The 19,597-nt window shown below is 35.9% G+C and overlaps 2 protein-coding genes and 1 long non-coding RNA gene across 7 annotated transcripts; all 3 read left to right on the top strand.

Annotated features, from left to right (window-relative positions):
* The first annotated feature begins 351 nt into the window (after positions 1-351).
* Positions 352-6,384, top strand: LOC111488812 (pentatricopeptide repeat-containing protein At2g03880, mitochondrial-like). 2 transcript variants are annotated; one of them, XM_023136724.1, is made up of 3 exons: positions 352-501; positions 1,402-1,524; positions 2,802-6,384. In XM_023136724.1, exon 3 carries the CDS (start codon positions 2,823-2,825, stop codon positions 5,796-5,798), a length of 2,976 nt encoding a protein of 991 aa, XP_022992492.1. In that variant the 5' UTR covers positions 352-501; positions 1,402-1,524; positions 2,802-2,822; the 3' UTR covers positions 5,799-6,384. The 2 variants fall into 2 exon arrangements, with proteins under 2 accessions (XP_022992492.1, XP_022992493.1); XM_023136725.1 differs by lacking the exon at positions 352-501 and adding an exon at positions 1,212-1,241.
* A 3,923-nt stretch (positions 6,385-10,307) lies between these two features.
* LOC111488178 lies at positions 10,308-10,870 on the top strand. Its single transcript, XR_002719173.1, has 2 exons — positions 10,308-10,513; positions 10,618-10,870. It is a non-coding gene; the product is annotated as an uncharacterized LOC111488178 (long non-coding RNA).
* Positions 10,871-12,040: 1,170 nt separating this feature from the next.
* Positions 12,041-19,591, top strand: LOC111488160. Of its 4 annotated transcripts, XM_023135824.1 has the most exons (9): positions 12,041-13,741; positions 13,796-14,790; positions 15,147-15,288; positions 15,482-15,564; positions 15,819-16,060; positions 16,512-16,598; positions 17,846-17,945; positions 18,129-18,342; positions 18,424-19,591. In XM_023135824.1, exons 1-9 carry the CDS (start codon positions 12,460-12,462, stop codon positions 19,146-19,148), a joined length of 3,870 nt encoding a protein of 1,289 aa, XP_022991592.1. In that variant the 5' UTR covers positions 12,041-12,459; the 3' UTR covers positions 19,149-19,591. The 4 variants fall into 4 exon arrangements, with proteins under 4 accessions (XP_022991592.1, XP_022991590.1, XP_022991591.1 ...); XM_023135822.1 differs by having other exon boundaries at positions 12,041-14,790; positions 15,150-15,288; XM_023135823.1 differs by having other exon boundaries at positions 12,041-14,790; positions 18,448-19,591.
* Positions 19,592-19,597: the final 6 nt, after the last annotated feature.

Genomic DNA, 19,597 nt, shown 5'->3' with positions numbered 1-19,597 from the left:
GGGCCGTTTGAGCCCAAATCTTGCTGGTAAATCGGTAAACAAGCCAGTTTGTTAGTTTGATTTGGGCCATTTGAGCCCAAATCCCGCTGGTAATGGGTAAACAAGCCCAATTTGTTAGTTTGATTTGGGCCGTTTGAGTCCAAATCCCGCTGGTAAATGGGTAAACAAGCCCAGTTTGTTAGTTTGATTTGGGCCATTTTTGCTGTTAACTTGTTAAAGAAGCCCACATTATCAGTCATATTTGGGCTTGTCGAGCCCAAATTCGGCTGGTGATTGGTTAAACGAGCCCACTTTATTAGTTGAACAATCGTTTTCAGTTTTCTTTCGGCCGATCGCCGTCGTAATACAATCTCTCTCTCGATTGTTTCAGTCCGGCGACGGCAGACATATAAAGTTGCTTTTACGATGTCCCCGCCGGCCGCCCACCAAGCCACCACTTCCGTCGCTTTATGCCGCCGATTCCTCGGACGATCTTTCTCGCTTCTACCGTGTTTTATCCCGGTGAGAACTTTAAGGAATTATAATTTATTTATACGCGAATCGGTTTTATCTGAAACTGAACCGGCCGGTCCATTTGGTTCTTATTTGAAGGTTATTTGTTTTGTTTTTATAAAGGGGTTGAATGATTTAAATAATCCGATCAAATAATTTAATTTAGATTAATTCGAATTCATCTAAATCCATCGTTAATTTTCTTTAAAAAAATTGTACATAGACTTTTAATTTATTTTATAATTGCTTATTCTCTCACCACTTTTAAATTTTAATTTAATTTAACTTCATTTAATAAGTAAATGTTTAATACAATATTTAATTTTTATTAAAAACAAATATTAAGAACCATTTTAACCCACTATAAAAAATTTAAACCAAGTCGAAAAAATGACTGAACTTAATCATGCACAAAAATACGAACAATTTTAACACAAATACAACTCTCTACAATGACATGATATTGTCTACGAGCATAAGTTCTCATGACTTTATTTTGGACTTCTCCCAAAGGTGTTGTACGAATGAAAGAGTATTATTTGATTATAAACACGATGATTCCCTAAATTAGACCATCTAATAAAAAAAAAAAATTAATTGATGACCAACCTATTTTATTCTTGGGAAAATATTGCTAATAAGTGATCGAGATTACTTTTAATGGATAATACCGCTTCTCTACGTTCACTTCTCAACCTATCATCATCTAATTTCATCACCGATTCTTATCTTTTACACTCCTCGCACTGGTGAGCTTAAACTCTAAAATTTTTCATTTCATTCATTTCTATTTCATTGATTCTCGCAATTTCTAGTTTCAGTCTGTTCCCCCCTACATTTATTTGGTTAAATCTACACAATTTTCCCACTTATTTCACTTTTTACAGCTTACCCATTTCTTTATTTCAGAGCTGAAGTATCCCAAAGAGTTTTTGAACTCCCGTGGAAGTGTATAGGGAGCAAGTGGCCGCAAACAATACTGTTTTTGGTGTCACACCCCATTATTGGGTTTTTGGAGTTATAACAAGGAAGGTAAGCTTCTACCTCTTCTTAGAGATGTTTGAAGCTTTCATTACCATGAAAACTGCTGCAGCTATGTGAATGTTTGCTGTTTCCATTAATGAACTGCCTCTTACCTTACAATAAAGTGTTCTTTGCCCTCTTTTCTTTCTGAGTATTACATTTTAAATGAATGTTTGTGGATTCGGGAGAGGTTATTGGTTCTCACATCGGTTAGGGTGGAGAACAAACCATTCTTTGTAAGAGTGTGGAAACCTCTCTCTAACATTGGCGTTTTAAAAACCTTGAGGGGAAGCTTGAAAGGGAAAGCCAAAGAGGATAATATCTGCTAGCGGTGTGCTTGAGCCGTTACAAATGATATCAGAGCCAGACACTAGGCGATGAGCTAGCGAGGAGGTTGAGCTCTGAAGGGGGTGGACACGAGGTGGTATGCTAGTAAGGACGTTGGGCCCTAAAGTGGGGTGGATTGGAGGATCCCACATCGATTGGTGAAGGGAACGAGTGCCAACAAGGACGATAGGCCCTGAAGGAGGGTGGTTTGTGAGATTCCACATTGGTTGGGGAGGAGAACAAACCCTTCTTTACAAAGGTGTGGAAATCTTTCTCTAGCATACACGTTTTAAAAGCCTCGAGGGGAAGCCTGAAAAGGAAAGCTCAAAGAGGACAATATTTGCTAGCGGTGGGCTTAGGCCATTACAAATGGTATTAGAGCCAGACATCGGGCGATGTACCAACAAGGAGGTTGACCCTCAAAGGGGGGTGGACACGAGGCGGTGTGCCAGCAAGGACCCTGAGCCTTGAAGTGGGGTGGATTGGGGGGTCCCACATCAATTGGTGAAGGAAACGAGTGCCAACGAGGACGCTGGGCCTCGAAGGAGAGTGGGTTGTGTGATCCCACATTGGTTGGGTAGAAGAACAAACCATTCCTTATAAGGGTGTGGAAACCTCTCCCTAGTATACACGTTTTTAAAATCTTGATGGAAAACCCAAAAGAAAAATCCAAAGAAAACAATATCTGCCAATGGTGGGCTTGGGCTGTTACATTATTGACGCGGGAAGAAGGTTTGTTTTGCTTGCTATCTATTTTGGCATTGATATAGTTTGTTCCTTGTTACGTATGGGGTCTTTAGGCTCATGAAACCTGTTATTGAGAAGCATGATGTTTTAACGACTTCAAATTGTTTCTATATGTTGTACCTTCCACTCTATTTGATACACACAATCGTGCATCTTTTCTAACATGGTTGTCTTCTTTAAATGGATATTTCAAATGTTTGGTTTTGTTGTAGGAGTACTTTTGGTTTGAATTGATGGAGAGGAACTTCATTGCTATGAGAATTCATGGTTCACCTATTGGGTTTCAAAACTTGTTGATATCGAGTTGGTTACACAGTTCGTCTCAATTCCCGAACAAGTTTCGAAACACTCCTAGATCATTGTTCTTTCCCATTCGACGAACTAGTTTCAAAACACAACTAGAAGATCCCAGATATCCTTCCAACTCTATTGGAATTTCAATGTCAAAAGGTCAACTCGGTCATGAACTTAACAACGTGGTTCAAACTTCCCCATATGGATATAAATTCGAACGCCAAAAGACTGAAGATCATATGGAAAATCGAGTTCGTTCGAGTAGCAAGGAGAAGTTAAAGTATTATTCATGGATGTTACATGAATGTGCATCAAAAAGATCTTTGAGTGTTGCAAAAGCCATTCATGGACTTATCGTGAAAGATGTAATTAATCCAGATTCCCATTTGTGGGTTTCGTTAGTGAATGTATATGCAAAGTGTAGATACTCCGCATACGCTCGGTTAGTACTTGCTAAAATGCCTAATCGTGATGTCGTTTCTTGGACGGCGTTAATTCAAGGTCTTGTAGCAGAAGGATTTGCTAATGATAGTATTTATTTATTTCAGGAGATGCAAAATGAAGGAATCATGCCTAATGAGTTCACTCTAGCTACTGGATTAAAAGCATGTTCTTTGTGTATGGCCTTAGATCTTGGAAAGCAAATGCATGCTCAAGCTTTTAAACTTGTCGGACTATTACTAGATTTGTTTGTTGGATCTGCACTTGTTGACCTTTATGCTAAATGTGGAGATATAGAACTTGCATCTAAAATGTTCATTGGCATGCCCGAGCAAAACGACGTGACATGGAACGTGCTACTCAATGGTTACGCTCAAAGGGGCGATGGGATAGGAGTCTTGAAATTGTTTTGTGGTATGATGAAAATAGATATGAACTATAGTAAGTTCACTTTAACCACTGTTCTTAAGGGTTGTGCAAACTCCAAGAACTTAAGACATGGGCAGGTAATCCATTCGTTGATTATCAAATTTGGGTATGAAGGCGATGAATTCTTAGGCTGTGGTTTGGTTGATATGTACTCAAAGTGTGGGCTTGCAATTGATGCATTAGAAGTGTTTAAGAACATCAAAAAGCCTGATATAGTGGCTTGGAGTGCCATGATTACATGCCTTGATCAGCAAGGACAAAGTGAGGAATCGATTAAGTTGTTTCGGTTAATGAGATCGAGCGGTACTATCCCGAATCAGTACACGATTTGCAGCCTTATAAGCGCTGCTACGAACACGGGAGACTTGCAATATGGCCGAAGCATCCATGCTTGTGTTTGGAAATATGGATTTGAAACTGATGTCTCAGTTAGCAATGCATTGGTCACAATGTACATGAAAAATGGATGTGTTCATGAGGGTGTTAGCCTGTTCGAATCTATGGTCGACCAAGATTTGGTTTCATGGAATACATATTTATCTGGGTTTCATGAGCTCGGAATGTACGATCGTTCGGTTACCATCTTTCGTGACATGTTAGAGGAAGGTTTTATCCCGAACATGTATACTTTCATTAGTGTTTTAAGATCATGTTCTTGTATTTTAGATGCGCACTTTGGGAGGCAGGTGCATACTCATATAATCAAAACTCGTCTGGTTGATAATGATTTTGTTCAAACGGCTCTGATTGATATGTATGCAAAGTGTATGCGTTTGGAAGACGCCGATGTAGCTTTCAACAGGTTAAACGGTAAGGATCTTTTTACTTGGACGGTTATCATTACGAGTCATGCACAAGCGAACGAGGGAGAGAAGGCTCTTAATTACTTTAGACAAATGCAACGAGAAGGTGTAAAGCCAAACGAGTTCACACTCTCTGGCTGTTTGAGCGGTTGCTCGTCTTTGGCGTCTCTAGAAGGTGGACAACAGCTTCATTCCATGGCTTTTAAGAGTGGACATTCAAGTGATATGTTTGTTGGTAGTGCCCTTGTTGATATGTACACAAAATGTGGCTGTATGGAAGAAGCTGAGGCGCTATTTGAAGGTTTGGTTTGGCGAGACACAGTGTCATGGAACACCATTATATGTGGCTATGCACAAAATGGGCAAGGCTATAAAGCTCTCGAGGCCTTTAAGGTTATGTTAGATGAAGGCATATGGCCTGATGAGGTGACCTTCATAGGTATTCTTTCAGCTTGTAGTCACCAAGGATTAGTTCAAGAAGGGAAAGAACATTTTAACTCGATGTACCGAGATTTCGGTATTTCTCCTACCGTCGACCATTGTGCTTGTATGGTTGATATTCTCGGGCGGGTCGGAAAATTCGACGAGCTTGAAGAGTTCATTCGAGAAATGAAACTATCACAACATGCACTTATTTGGGAGACTGTTCTTGGAGCTAGCAAAATGCACTGCCATTTAGAACTCGGTGAGAAAGCTGCTAACGAACTCTTTAAGCTTCAACCCGAGAAGGAGACGAATTATATATTACTCTCGAATATTTTTGCTACGAAAGGAAGGTGGGACGATGTCGAAAGAGTTCGAACTTTGATGGCTCGTAAAGGTATTAAAAAGGAGCCAGGGTGTAGCTGGGTTGAGGCTAATGGTCAAGCTCATACATTTGTGGCTCATGATTGTTCACATCCACAAATTCAGGAAATACATGTAAAGCTAGAGGAGCTTGATAGAGAATTGACCTCTATAGGTTATGTGCCCGAAACTCGATACGTGCTTCATAACGTTGGAGAAACCGAAAAAAGGGAAAATCTTCGATATCATAGCGAAAGATTGGCCCTTGCTTTTGCACTTATAAGTACCAGCACGAAGAAAAAAATTCGTATACTGAAAAATCTACGTATTTGTGGAGATTGTCATGATGTCATGAAGCTTATATCGAGTATCACGAATCGGGAAATAGTTGTTCGTGATGTTCATAGATTTCACCATTTTAAGAATGGCGCTTGCTCGTGTAACGATTTTTGGTGATGTGGCTTCCCCATGGACATTATTGTTGAATTGATTTATTGTTTTGTGACAGACGAATCTGCTACTGAGCAACTGTGAAGACAGTGCTGTCATGTCACTTACAGAGATATTTGCTTAACGTAAAATTGTGCGGTCGACGCAACGACACAATAGGCTACTCGAGATATGACTGCAAAATGTCGACATGACTGTCGTAAAAGGTATAATGAAGCATGTCTAATTGGGATGAGAAATGGCCTTGTTCTTGAATCTCGGATGGACTTGGGTTCTCGTTACGACGAGGTTGTAAATTTTTCGGGCTGTATGGGACTTCACTGCAGCATAACTGCCATCAGGCATGGACTCAACCTCTGCAGTTTAGTATGATGGTACTTGTTTCCCGTTGCTAGCCTCGGGAATCTTGTCGAACCACGAAGACTAATGGCCAATCCGAACGTCTAATCCTCGCAATCAATATACCTCAGGTAATGATAATCTTGTATTTTATAGCTATCTATGGTAGTTTCAAAAAAATTGTCTGACGCTGAACATAGTTGTTATTTGTTTTTGTTCTTTTGAACAAAGTATTACATTCCACGGTTTTGGATATCGCATATCAATAATGTCTATCTGGAATATGGGTGCGTACTACTTGGATTAGTCTATAACAGGTAGCTATTAGATTTCTATGTAACATCAGATGTAAGATCCTACATCGATTGGAGAAGGAAACGAAACATTTATTGGAAGGGTGTGGAAACCGTGAGGCTGACGGCGATACATAACAGGTCAAAGTATAACAGGCCAAAGCAGATAATATTTACTTATGATGGGCTTGGGTTTGTTACATTAGATATAATTCTTGGATTCGAACTTTTGAACTTTTTGGTCGTATTCTATCCGAGTTGGATTTGGACGAACTTTTCGTACTCTGCTTAAATCTAAATGTAGAAATAGTTGTAGGAGACTTACAAGCTCGTATCTCAAGTGAGGTCGAGTTCGAGTACGAAGCTGAGTCAATGTATTTGTTAAATGGTAGATGAGACCTTAATTTGAATTTCATGGATTGTGTTCTCTTTCCATAATGATCATATATTATAGAACTTAATTCGAACGTTTAATCTTTTAGTTGAGAGTATGTCTTTTAATCAGTTAAGTTATGTTCTATAGGACTCATGCCTAGAATTCAGAATCCAGATTCGACCCATGGTGGCCCCGACATTCTCCCTCTGTGACATGGTCATGTTATTTACTCCTCACTTTTAAGAGTGAAGAATGTCCTCCACAAACCAACATGTTTTGTCTTTATTCACATGTATTCTAAGAAAAAATTTCGTATATCATTCAATCTAGAATTACTCCAAGCAAATCATGCTTAGCAATGGAGAGTTCCTATGATTGAGCCGTCACCAAAAAAATTTCACAAATATCTACAACGAATTACCATTAATATCTTTATCACTAAATATTCAAGTAAATGAGAATTATTTTAATGAATTGAAACCACAGAGAAATCTCGACGATATGATGACTAAGAAATGCTTACAAAAATTAATAATTACTAATATACTAAACTAACCGATATTGCACTTTCAGGTTCGTAACAACTCAAACTCACTATTAGCAGATATTATCAACTCTAATTTGTATCATTGTCAACCTCACAGTTTGTAAAACTCGTGCGTCTACTAGTGAGAGGTTTCCACACTCTTATAAGAAATGCTTCATTATTCTCTCTAACCGATGTAGAAACATGACTTGAGGAGAGTCGAATAGCCTTATAAATAGAGTGGCCGAATGATTCAATACCATATAAATTATGAAAAAATTTGCTCAAATATTTAAAACCCATAATTATTTTATAATTTTGACTTTTATAGTTTCCTTTCTTTAATATATAATAACTTTTAAGATTTAGAGAATCTTTATTCTATTATTTGAAAAAAAAAATCTAATAATTTCAAACCTTTATTCAAATAGTGTTTAATGAGAATTAAATATATTAATTAATTAATTAATAACAGAGAATAAAAATAAGTAGACATAAAATATTATTAATTTATATCAATTTAAACATAGCTCAACTATAATTTTTATAAAAATAATACTTTTACGACATATATCTAGTAACAAGTCACAAACTCAATCTCCTATAATTATGGACGTTTTTTTTTTAATATAAAACTTTTATTATATTAAAAGGTTAGACTTTACCCTAAAAATTAATATCCATATAGAATGGTTTAGCCTTCTTTGAAAATTTGGGTCTTCCCATTAAATTGAAATAAATTAATTTTGTAGCACAACCAAAACTCTTCAATGTGAAGCTACATGCATATCCCACCTTAAGATTATTATTAAACTTTTAGTTCAAATTTCAAATCTTTTTTAACTTAAGACACAAGTAAAAGAAAAGTATTTGAGTAAAGAACAACATATTGATCATATATTAAAAAATAAAATATGTTATTTTCTTTTATTTGATTGATGCAATTCCTATATTAGATCATTAATTACAAATAAAATATAACTAAATATTAAACTCTAATTTTTACAAAAATATTTATAAAAAATATATGTGAATTTTTTTAAATGGTAATAAATATTTATTTAATTCCATCCATTCATTTATATAAATATTTGTTTTTTAATATACAAAACTGGGTTTGGAGAGAGAAATCGTTGATGAAGACAGAACACCAAAAATATATGCATGTTTTTCTTGCAAGAATGCATGTCATTGTCAGAAATAATTAGAAAGAAAAATAATATTTAGAGTACAAAATTGCAAGGGGTATTTTGGTAAAAGACTTCTTTATGCATCGTGTTGACTCGAACGTGAAACTCTAATGCTATTTTTACTAAAAAATTTACACCTAGTTTTGCTATATGAACGTTTTTTTTGGTAATATATTCCAATTTCACGACCGTTTTGTTTTAAGGTCATTTTCGTAATTTTATTTATTGAAGAAAAGTAACGAGAATATACGTTAATTATTATATATTTTTGATAATATTTCCTCTCTTGTTACTAAAGAAAAAGAGCTGGAATTGTTAATTCTCAATATTTTTAAATAAACAAATAAATAAAGAGTCAAGGTTATATTTTTAGAAATAAAACATTCAAGATTGTTATGTCATATGCTTCAATATATTGATATTATATGATAAGTAGGCAAATTTTTATTGATATTCTAGAAGATTAAGGATACAAGAAACCTTTTCTATGTCTTTATTCCATGAAAATTTTCATTTATTTTTGTAAATATGCGAACGGCTATTATTAAATATATATACATATATATATATTTTTCCATTCAATTCTTACGAAAATTTTCATTTATTTTTGTAGATATTCGAACGGTCATTATTAAATATATATAAATTATTAATTTGTGTTATTGAAAATTGGGCAGAAATAGGGAATCTCCATCCTTACGAGACCACGACTAGACGAATTAAATAGATATCTCTACTTTGAAACAATTGTGTTACCAAAAAAAATTTAATTTCCTAAAAGTTATTTATTTATTTATTTTTATTTTATTTAATATTAAAAAAAACTTATGACACGTGTTAAATATAAAAATTCTTGAGGTAGACACGCACAATATTAACTTTATAAACAATTTATGTAACATAATTATTTTAATTAATATATACCATTTTAGTTGTTATAATTGCAATAATACACTATACACATTTAATATATGACCTAAATTATTGGTTTCGTCCTCTCCAACTTCTTTCAGGATGTGGTTGATCTTCCAACAACCATAACAATAGTAATTCATAGTTATTTATGACACAGTTTAGACGTGAATATTTATAATATCGCTTATACAAAAAGCTTTTAGAATTTAATTAATTATTTTTAATATAGACAAATAATTAACTATTTCTATCAATTTAAGTCTAGTTCAATTGATTAAATATTTACATTTAATCAAATTGGTTAGACGGTTAAAATTCTCGACCCGCTTATAGAAAATTTATATACATTCAACTACGAGTATCATAATTTATTCAATTATTACATCAAACTTAGACTTATTATTTAATTATAAGTCTCATACTATAACTTTCAATAATTTATGTATAACATGATTATTTTTTTCCGAATCTTCATAAATAAGAGTAAAATTTAATTGTTTTCTTTTTCTAATCCGTAAAATAGACCCATAAATTAAAAAAAAAAAAAAAAAAAACTTATAATAAATTTTAAATTTTAAATTTTATTCAATATTTTAAAAAATATTCATAAATTTTAAACTTTATTTTTTAATTTTTTGAATATGTTAAAAACCTGTTAAAGATTTATTAGAAATTTCAGAATAAAATATACTACAATTAACTCTATATACACACGTGAGTGTGTATATATATATATATATTATAATATTTTTTTACATTATTTAAAATGTCACCATATTATTGGACATGGAGATTAAAAAAATTGAATAATCAAATTCGTGTGTGTATATATATATATGTATATGTTTGATAAGAAGCAAACAAATTAAAGTTTTTAAGCCTCTCTCTCTCTCTCTAGCTTTTTTTCCTTCTCACCTTCTTCACCAACTATGAACCAAAGATTGGGAGCTTGATGATTTCACAGCCCCTGTGGAATTAATAATTGCGCCAAATCTTGTTCGTTCAGATGGGATGGTTCAGATCGCTCCTCGTTTCACCATTGAAGAAGCTCTGGGTTCGTCTGCACTCCCCTCATAGAAACCGTAACCATTCCATTCCATCATCATCATCATCTGTATTTTCTTTGGTCGGAATTATCACCGGCCGCCGTCTAACTCCGATGAAGTTTTGCTGTTTTTGGATGTAGGGAAAGGGATCTACATTTTGTATAAAGATGTCAAGTCTTGCCCTTGTGAAGATGTTCAGATGCTTTGGTCCATTCTCGTCGAGGCCGGCAGCTCCTCCTCTCACCCGCCATCGCCGCCGTGAACCCAGCTTTCCTCCGCTGTAAGGGATGGCGGTTCTTGTATAGCAGCACCACCACGCCACCAGTTTGGCGCATTTTGTAAAATCCCCCTGGTTTAATTTTGTGGGAATATACTTAATTTTGTGATTTACAATAAAAACTATAATGGGTTTTTCTATAAACCAATAATTTTGACTCTAAAAATATTTAGTTATTTATTAAAATCAAACCCAAATTTTAAAATAAAATAAAGAAATTCAAATGGATATTTAACAATGTATTTAATTTTTTTTTTCAAATTCGATTTTTTTAAAATAGTAATAATAATAATTACAAGAACATGAACATAAAATTTTAAAATAAAAAATTAATAAAGTGAATTGGTTGCTAAATGGATCTGAAGCCAGTACTTGTAATAGGCGAAAGGCTGACGTAGTGCCACGTGAAGGTAGAAATTACGGGTTATGAACTTCTTTTTGTGAAGACAAAGCAACGACAATATCCGAGATCTAAAAATATATTGATTTTACTTGTTTTATTTTGACTTTATACGTTAAAAATTATTCACTCTTTTAGGGTATAGCCCTAATATTCCCACTTATTCACGAGCGGTTGAAAAACATAGCCCTAAAAACCCTTTATCAAAATATTCAAAACTTTAGCCTTATCGTAATTATGGCTCTATACGATCAATATTCAATAATAACATATACATGTTCGAGCTAGTTTTATACCACACTTCCGTAAATATAGAATTTCAATAATTATATATTTATTTTATTAAAAAAAAGACACGAATTAACGTTAAAAAGGAACTAATAACCTTCAAAACGAGATTAAGTTTTTCATGTTTTTGATTTTCTACACCAATAAATAAAATTACTACTTTTAATATTAATTACAAACCTAAATATAATTTGGCAGACACAATATTTATTATATTGGTTGTCTAAGGTTGAAGGTTAAATTTTTTAAAAAATGTTAATCTTTTCAAAATTTATTTAAATTAATTTTAAAGTATATTTGTTGGTAGAAAAATACTATAAATTAAAATTAGAAGACATTAGCTAACAAAAAATAAAATAAAAAAAATAAAAAAAATAAAAAACCCTAATTGGATTCTCTTCCCCCAATTTGATGGGTATACGTATAATTTTTAATTTGGAAATACTTTGTGGAGGGAAAATTAGAAATCGTAAATGCAAAATGACGATTCTAGCCCTCTTTAGCTCGAGTAATTACGTACGAACCTACCCTCTATGAACTGATTTTAATAGAAAGCCACCCAACGACTCTACCCTTCTTCTGTAGATTAAACCCGTCTTCTTTCTTTCTACTCTTAAACCAAAAATAACAAAATCAATTTTTTTCATTCCGAAATATGCAGAGTTTTGTCACCGAATCACGCTGCTGTTGACCTCAATAGCGTTGTTCAACTCCCACGATTCTGTAATTTCTCGGAATTTGCTGCATTGGAAGGATGTTCTTCGGTGTCGGCATGGCCGGGGTTTGATCTGGTTTTTTTTCTTTTTCTGCAATTTTTGTGTTTTTTCTTGTTTTTATGTGCTTCTTTGATTCAGCGTTGGATTATTTTGCTGTCTGCGGTTTTGGTTGCGGTGGGAGGAGGAGTGGAATTTGTGTTGTTCTTCGTTGTTTTGTTATGAGTGTCGTGTGGCGGGAATTTTGGTTAGGTTCAGGGGGTTCTGTTTGAGCATTTTGGAAATTTTGGTTGTTCGTGGGGGTATGGAGGAGGAGCTGAGTGCTGAGAAATTGTTGAGGAAGGCGAAGGAGGAAGATATTGATTTTGATCTTGACCGAGTTCTGGATGGGGAGGGGAACGAAGTGTTGCAGAATCTTCATATAGATGGGGCGGAAAATCTGCATTCGGTTTCAATCAGCTGTGATTGTGAGAGAGAATTGTTGGAGTTGGAAATCCAGAAGGGATATGAGGCGAGAGTGGAGGAAGTCATGGTGGATGTGTTTAAGGGTAGTGGGGAAAATGCTGAAGTGGAAATAAGGAGTAGCAAAAGGAGGAAGGTGGATGATGACCACATTGAAGGTGGAGATAAAAAGGTAGTGGAGAAAGTGAAAATAAAACTTATGGCTGATAAACTGCGGGGTAGTGATCGAGTTTTACGGTCAAGTTTTGCAGCAAAGATAGAGTGTGATAGTGTAGCTGATAGTGACGGGAATAATAGGACTATGGTGGTGCAGAATTGTAGGAGCAGTAGGTATGGCAAGACATTAGAGAAGTTGGAGAAGGGAAGTGAAGATCAATTGCTCTCTGGAGATCAGGAGGTAAAAAGAAAGCGTGGGAGACCGCCGAAGGTGGAAAAGGAAGCTGAGGAAGTAGTTGTTAGCCCTATGATGACCTTGAAACGGAAGCCTGGAAGACCACCCAAGTTGGAGAGTGAAAACAACCATCGAGTTGTCTGCGAGTCGAGGAAGTTAAAAAAGAAGCGTGGAAGGCCACCCAAGGCTGAAAAGGAAAATGACAATCCGTTGCTTCCACCAAAGTTGGAGAGTGAAAATAACCATCAACTTGTCTATGAGTCGAAGAAGTTAAAAAAGAAGCGTGGAAGACCACCCAAGATCGAAAAGGAAAATGAAAATCCATTGTTTCCACCCAATTTGGAGTGTAAAAACAACCATCAACTTGTCTGTGAGTCGAAGAAGTTAAAAAAGAAGCGTGGAAGGCCACCCAAGACTGAAAAGGAAACTGACCATCCATTGTTTGGTGAATTGAATAACTTAAAACCCAGGCGTGGAAGACCACCAAAGTTGCAACAAAGCAATGGAGCTCTGAAGGATGAACACTCTAAGGGAAGAAAAGATAGGCTGGCAAGAAAATTAAGTATGAAGTTGAGATACGGGGTAAAGACTAATGTTCCAACTTATTGTTTATCCTCATATAAGAGGCATATTAGGAAAGAAATACACATGAAAAAATCTATACCGGTTGGAAATGATTTATCTCAGGAAATTTTGATGCCAGAAGTAGCACTGACAGCGAGTTCAAAGGTAATTACTTGCGGTGACAAGATTAAGGAAGTGAAGAAAGTAGAAAAGCCCAAGATCGATGTAGATGAATACAAGAGGTCAGTAGCAAAGAATTTATTGAGAGAGAGGATTACTGAAATATTAAAAACTGCTGGTTGGACAGTTCAGTATAGGCCTCGATGCAAACGGGAGTACAAGGATGCAGTTTATGTAAGTCCGGAGGGACGAACTCACTGGTCAATCACCTTGGCTTATAATGTGCTTAAAAGGCACTATGAAATAGGTGACGGTGATTCCAAAGTTTATAGGACTGGTTTTACATTTACTCCAATACCGGAGGAAGAAATCATGACACTAACAAGGGTTACAAGAGCTAGGAAGATTGGAGAATTGAAGAATCGAAGGAGAAATGAAAAATTAAAAAAGCTCATTGAAAGGACAAAGTGTAAAGAGAAAGCAAAATCTTCAAGAAGTCCAGTTTCCAAGTCAATTAAGAAGAGGAAAAAAGATATGTCGCATCATGACCTTGATAATTCAGGCCAGAACCTAGAAAAGGTGTTTCCTCGGACACAAAATAGTAAGCGATGTGCTTTATTGGTTCGAAATACAGAGGAAACTGCCAATTCTTGCAATGATGGGTATTTTCTATATAAAGGGAAGCGGACACTACTTGCGTGGATGATAGATTTGGGGGTTTTGTCACTTGATGAGAAGGTAAAGTACATGAACCAAAGAAAGACACGGGTGAAGCTTGAGGGTAGGCTTACAAGAGATGGAATTCTTTGCAACTGCTGTGATGAAGTTTTTACAATTTCAAAATTTGAAATGCATGCCGGAGGCAGAGTTGGTCAGCCACTTGAAAATATATATGTACATACTGGTTCTTCCCTCCTCCAATGCCTGTTGGAATCATGGAATAAACAAAATGAACTACAGTATAAAGGGTACAATTTTGTTGATGTTGATGTCGAAGATCCTAATGATGATACTTGTGGAATTTGTGGAGATGGTGGAGACTTGATTTGTTGTGATAGTTGTCCATCTACATTTCATCAAAGTTGCTTGGATATTAAGGTAAGTGTTCATCATAATATTGGTATGTGTGAGTTACATTCAAATGCAATCAAGTGATCTTTTGGATCATGCCCTTCCTCCGGGCTACCCTAACTCTGTTTAAGTTAAAACTTTCATTTTGGTTGTACAACTAAACTATACATTCATGTGTAAGCCGTTAATATGTTGAGGTACTCCTGTCTAGTCTTTTCTACATAAAGAATTTGGATGTCTGGATGAGTTTTCAGTCTTGCATATTGCATCAATTACGAGTGATTGTTTAGTGAAAGTCTTTTAAACTATTTGGGACATGATTTTTTTTTTTTAACACATGTTGTCGAGGCATTGAGTTTCTAACTGTTTTGTTTAACTTTCAGAAGTTTCCTTCTGGTCCCTGGCACTGTTTGTATTGTTCATGCAAATCATGTGGACAAGTCACGATGGGGTTATGTCCAAGGGATGATCATCATGAGGCAGCTGCAGCTGTGTTATGTAAATGCCATCTCTGTGAGGAAAAATGTAATGAATATTACATCTCTTTTTCCTGTAGATTCTTCGCTTTTATTCTTTTGTAACGTTTATGTTGTTACATTACTTTTTCTTCAGCTGCATTTCTTCTTGTTAAAACCATATTATCACTGCTATAATTGCCATAGGAAGATAACATCAGAGCGTCATCATTTTAGTCATTCATTGCAAATGTTATTTTCAGATCATCCCATATGTGTTCAGACAAACGACGCTTCTGGTGATGACGTGAATAACCCATTGTTTTGCGGGAAGAAATGTCAAATGGTAATATTTCAATTATTTGTTATAATAATCAGACTTGGAAATATCCAACTTTCTTATGAGTTCATAGTTTGGAATTGATGTTTATCCCTGACAATATGATACTGAAAAACCTCTGGTAATCTTAATTTGGGTGAAGTGGCTATGCTATTCTTTCCTTTCAAATAAATAACCCCCCCTTTCGTTTCCCCTGAGAATGTTTTTCTTAACCTGATGGCATTCTCACTTAGTTGGACCATATGATGTTGTTGTTCCAGCTACATGAAAGGCTTCAAATGCTTCTTGGGGTCAAGCAGGATATGGAAGAAGGATTTTCATGGACTCTTATTCGTAGAAGTGATGTTGGCTCAGATGTTAGTCTCTGCAGTGAAGTAGCTCAGAAGATTAAATGTAATTCCGAGCTTGCAGTTGCCTTGTTTGTGATGGATGAGTGCTTTTTACCTATCATTGACCACAGAAGTGGCATTAATTTGCTTCATAACATTCTCTATAATTGTGGGTAAGTACGTTTCAACACTGAGTAGCTACTTGATTTTTTCGTCTGCATACAAAATATGCTCTAAAGGTCACGAGGGATTGTCTATTGGGGAGGAGTGCATGAAGACAAATAAGAGCATAATATTTACGACTGGAATGTCTTACGTGGGTAGGACCTTAATTTTGTCAGCTTAAGGCATCTATCCTTCATTAGAGAAGTTGTCATTTTTTCTTCTTCCATTATGACACATATGGATGTAAGTATGGTGAAATGAGGCAAAATGTCTGGCTTCAAAAGCATTGATAATGGCCTGTAAAATTTCCATATGTAAAATAAATTTAAGTCCAATCACTCTTGTTTTTGGACATGTATTTTAGCCTCTGAATACCTACAATTTTCTTCAACTTCTGTGATTTCTGTACTAATTACTAAAGCAACGCGTGTGCTTAAAAGTGCTAAATTCCTTTTCCAGGTCAAATTTTACTCGTCTAAATTTTAGTGGCTTTTACACAGCAATTCTTGAAAAGGATGATGAGATTATATGTGCCGCATCCTTAAGGTACGTGTCTTGTTTTTCATGGGGCTTAAATCCCATTTGAATTCATTGCAAACACTATTGAATTTATCTTATACTGTTGGAATATTTATTTGATTTTGGTAAAGAAATGACTATATTAAAAAAAAATGACAATCTAGTGACTTGGTAGATTATTTCCGCTGGACAATAAATTGTAATCCGAAGAACAACCAAAGTAAGCCGGCAAATAAGGTTAGAAAATTGCTAACTTCTGAAAGAATGTTGTACTAAAAGTTTCCATTTACATCTGAACTTATTAATCATTAGTTACAATTGAGAAGATCATCACAAAAATTAAGAGAAATCGAGGCTTAGAAGGAAATATTAAAATGTGCAATGTTCAAATCTTTACTTCGTAGAACAATTCTTAAATGGCCTCTTATCTTGTTCCAAACTAATGCTTTAGTTCATATATGGGGGGGGCTCCTTGCAGTTTAATGAACCTTTCTCCTGGTCCAAGCAAAAATTTAATAAGCATCTCCTCTAACAAATTCCCACTCTATTTGGCAGATAGCTAAGAACTCTGTAGGAAATGCTACGAAGATTGTTAGTGAACCAATATGTCGCGTCAGTCCATTGTGGCCTCCTTATAGAGGATGTATGTCTCATTGAGGATGAAGGCACTGGTAAATAAATAACCCTCTCTAATGCCACAAGCTAAATTATAAATAAAAAAAATTAAAAAAAAAAACCATCTTACATTAAATTAAGACGTGATACGGTTTTATTAGCTGTTGCAGTATACCCCCCACAGATATCACCTATTGTCTTCCGTGTTTCTCTGTTCCTTAATTTTAATCCAGCCCTCATAAGAGGGCATTACCATGTCCCTTTTGGGCAGCTGTTGACTCCAAGGTGAACTACAGATAGAAAGATCCATCCTTATGCCACACTTTGATTTTCTAGTCTATCCATTTCAGCTAGAACACCTTTCCTATATGTAGTTTTCTCAACCCAGATGGATTGTTTCTCCATCGAGACTCTTTGAAGTATTTCTGGTTTAATGGCACATGTTGAAGATCTGTTTGGTTTTGGGTGCTTTTCTACCCAAAGGCCTGGCTTTTTCCAGTGCCTTGGATGCTCTGTATACAGAGCTTTCACCGTCCTCTAGAATTTTCTCAATCTGGTTTTATTATTTAATACATGCTACATTATCGGGTATTTTTTATTTACTCCCTTGAATTTATTAAACACTAACATTGAAATTCTTTCCTGATTGATGAAAATAGGATCCATGGAAATGAATTAGCAGAGATGCCATTCATTGGAACTCGTTATATGTATAGGCGTCAGGGAATGTGCCGTCGCTTTCTTGGTGTGATTGAATCGGTAGGTCATAAATTGTGTCTTATTGTATCTTCCTGTTATTGTGTATTGTGTGTTGTCCAATAAATTACTACTGTTGATCGATCTTCTAGATTTCAGTTGGTTGTTCTGTGTTTTTCATATCATTGTGCTATTTGATTTACTGATACATGCCTGTTTTTCTTCCGTTACCCTATTCTCTGTCAGGCTTTGTCCTCTCTTAATGTGGAAAAGTTGGTCATTCCCGCAATATCTGAACTAAGAGATACATGGACTTATGTCTTCGGTTTCAAGCCCCTTGAAGAGACTAGCAAGCGAAGGATGAGGAAAATGAGTTTGTTGGTCTTTCCTGGTGTAGAAATGCTGCAGAAACCGCTATTGAAGGATCATCTTCCGATGGAGTGTACACCTCTTGCAGAAGGTATCTATCTATTAGGGATTGTGCTCATTGTGCACTCATCACGTTCATATGGATCAAATAATTTATTTTTCATTCATGTAGGTTCCAAGTCTCCTCAACTTGCAGAACCACAAATCCTGGAGGTCGTTGCAACCTGTCCTGAAGAGAGACATTTGCCTGGTCCTTGTGTAAATTCATGCAGCGAGGACACTGCAAGTGATGGATTTGGGATTTCTGGTGAACCTGGAGTTGTTGAATCCAGTGTTATACGAAATGATAAAATTTTGAATGATGATATAGATGATACTTCTGACGATGTCGAAGCCCATAATGCAGATGTTATCGACAGTACTTTGGGTGAAAGGAACCAAAAGTTTGAGAACTCAATGTGCTCTACATGCCTGACATGTGAGGAAGCTAAAGAGGCTGGCCAATACCAAAAGACTCTTGGTTCTACCATTTCAGACCCTGAAGACCGGACATCGGAACTAAATGGAGAATTGGATGGAAGCTCAGCAATTGAATCGAAGTCCTGCCTGGAATTTCCCAAAGGTACTGAGAGTATTGATGGCCAGGCGACTGCAGAAATTTGTATTCCTAGTGACAAACTTGAGTCTACTCACGACGAGCATGTAAATCAGTCGGAGCCAATCAGCTCTAGTAACCCGCAAAAGATTGCTTCAGTACATGATGGACAGACGGTTCTCTTTAATTCAGAAACTGCAAATGGTTGTGATGCCACTTTACATATGGACGAGAAAACTAGTTCTCCCTCTGATGGTGATAGGCTTAAAGTTTCTTCTAATTGCCTCCAATGGAGGACGTGATGTAGGCAGGTGATGTAGGCAGGTGACCTGGGTCACTGGGATTTCAACAATTACTTAGGAGGACAATTCTGAACAGAAATAAGTGACGACTGGAGCTTAGTCTAATCTCCACCTCTGAAGCAGAATTAGTTCCTTAGAGAATTCAAATAAATAGTTATCCGAATCAACAGGTGTTGGTGCACAGATTAACACATGCCACACTGTATAATAGATTACTAAAACTTTGCTTCTGCTTTGGCTTTTCTTCGCGCCATTGCACAGCTGAAGGTAGTTTTGTCGCAGTAACGCTCAGGTATGACTCTGTCGAACCAAGCTACTTATATCCTTTTAGTCTCAAACAGATGCGTCTTCAGTGGCTATGGCTAGAGTGCTGCAGAACTCTTTTTTGTTGGTCTTACTAACCAATTGTGCCATTTTTTGGGATGGATGATGTCCCCCGCCCCCCTGAT

Source organism: Cucurbita maxima, unplaced genomic scaffold (assembly GCF_002738345.1).
Source record: "Cucurbita maxima cultivar Rimu unplaced genomic scaffold, Cmax_1.0 Cma_Scf00013, whole genome shotgun sequence".
Classification (NCBI taxonomy): domain Eukaryota; kingdom Viridiplantae; phylum Streptophyta; class Magnoliopsida; order Cucurbitales; family Cucurbitaceae; genus Cucurbita; species Cucurbita maxima.
Note: the sequence above shows the minus strand (reverse complement) of the source record. Positions and strands in the feature narration are given on the sequence as shown.

Bases quoted from the DNA above. Each gene is read 5' to 3' on its own strand.
- LOC111488160 (XM_023135821.1), top strand. From the start codon at position 12,460: ATGGAGGAGGAGCTGAGTGCTGAGAAATTGTTGAGGAAGGCGAAGGAG. The intron at 14,791-15,146 runs GTAAGTGTTCAT...TTTAACTTTCAG, and splicing joins AAAGTTGCTTGGATATTAAG to AAGTTTCCTTCTGGTCCCTG. The intron at 15,565-15,818 runs GTAATATTTCAA...TTGTTGTTCCAG, and splicing joins GCGGGAAGAAATGTCAAATG to CTACATGAAAGGCTTCAAAT.
- LOC111488812 (XM_023136724.1), top strand. From the start codon at position 2,823: ATGGAGAGGAACTTCATTGCTATGAGAATTCATGGTTCACCTATTGGG.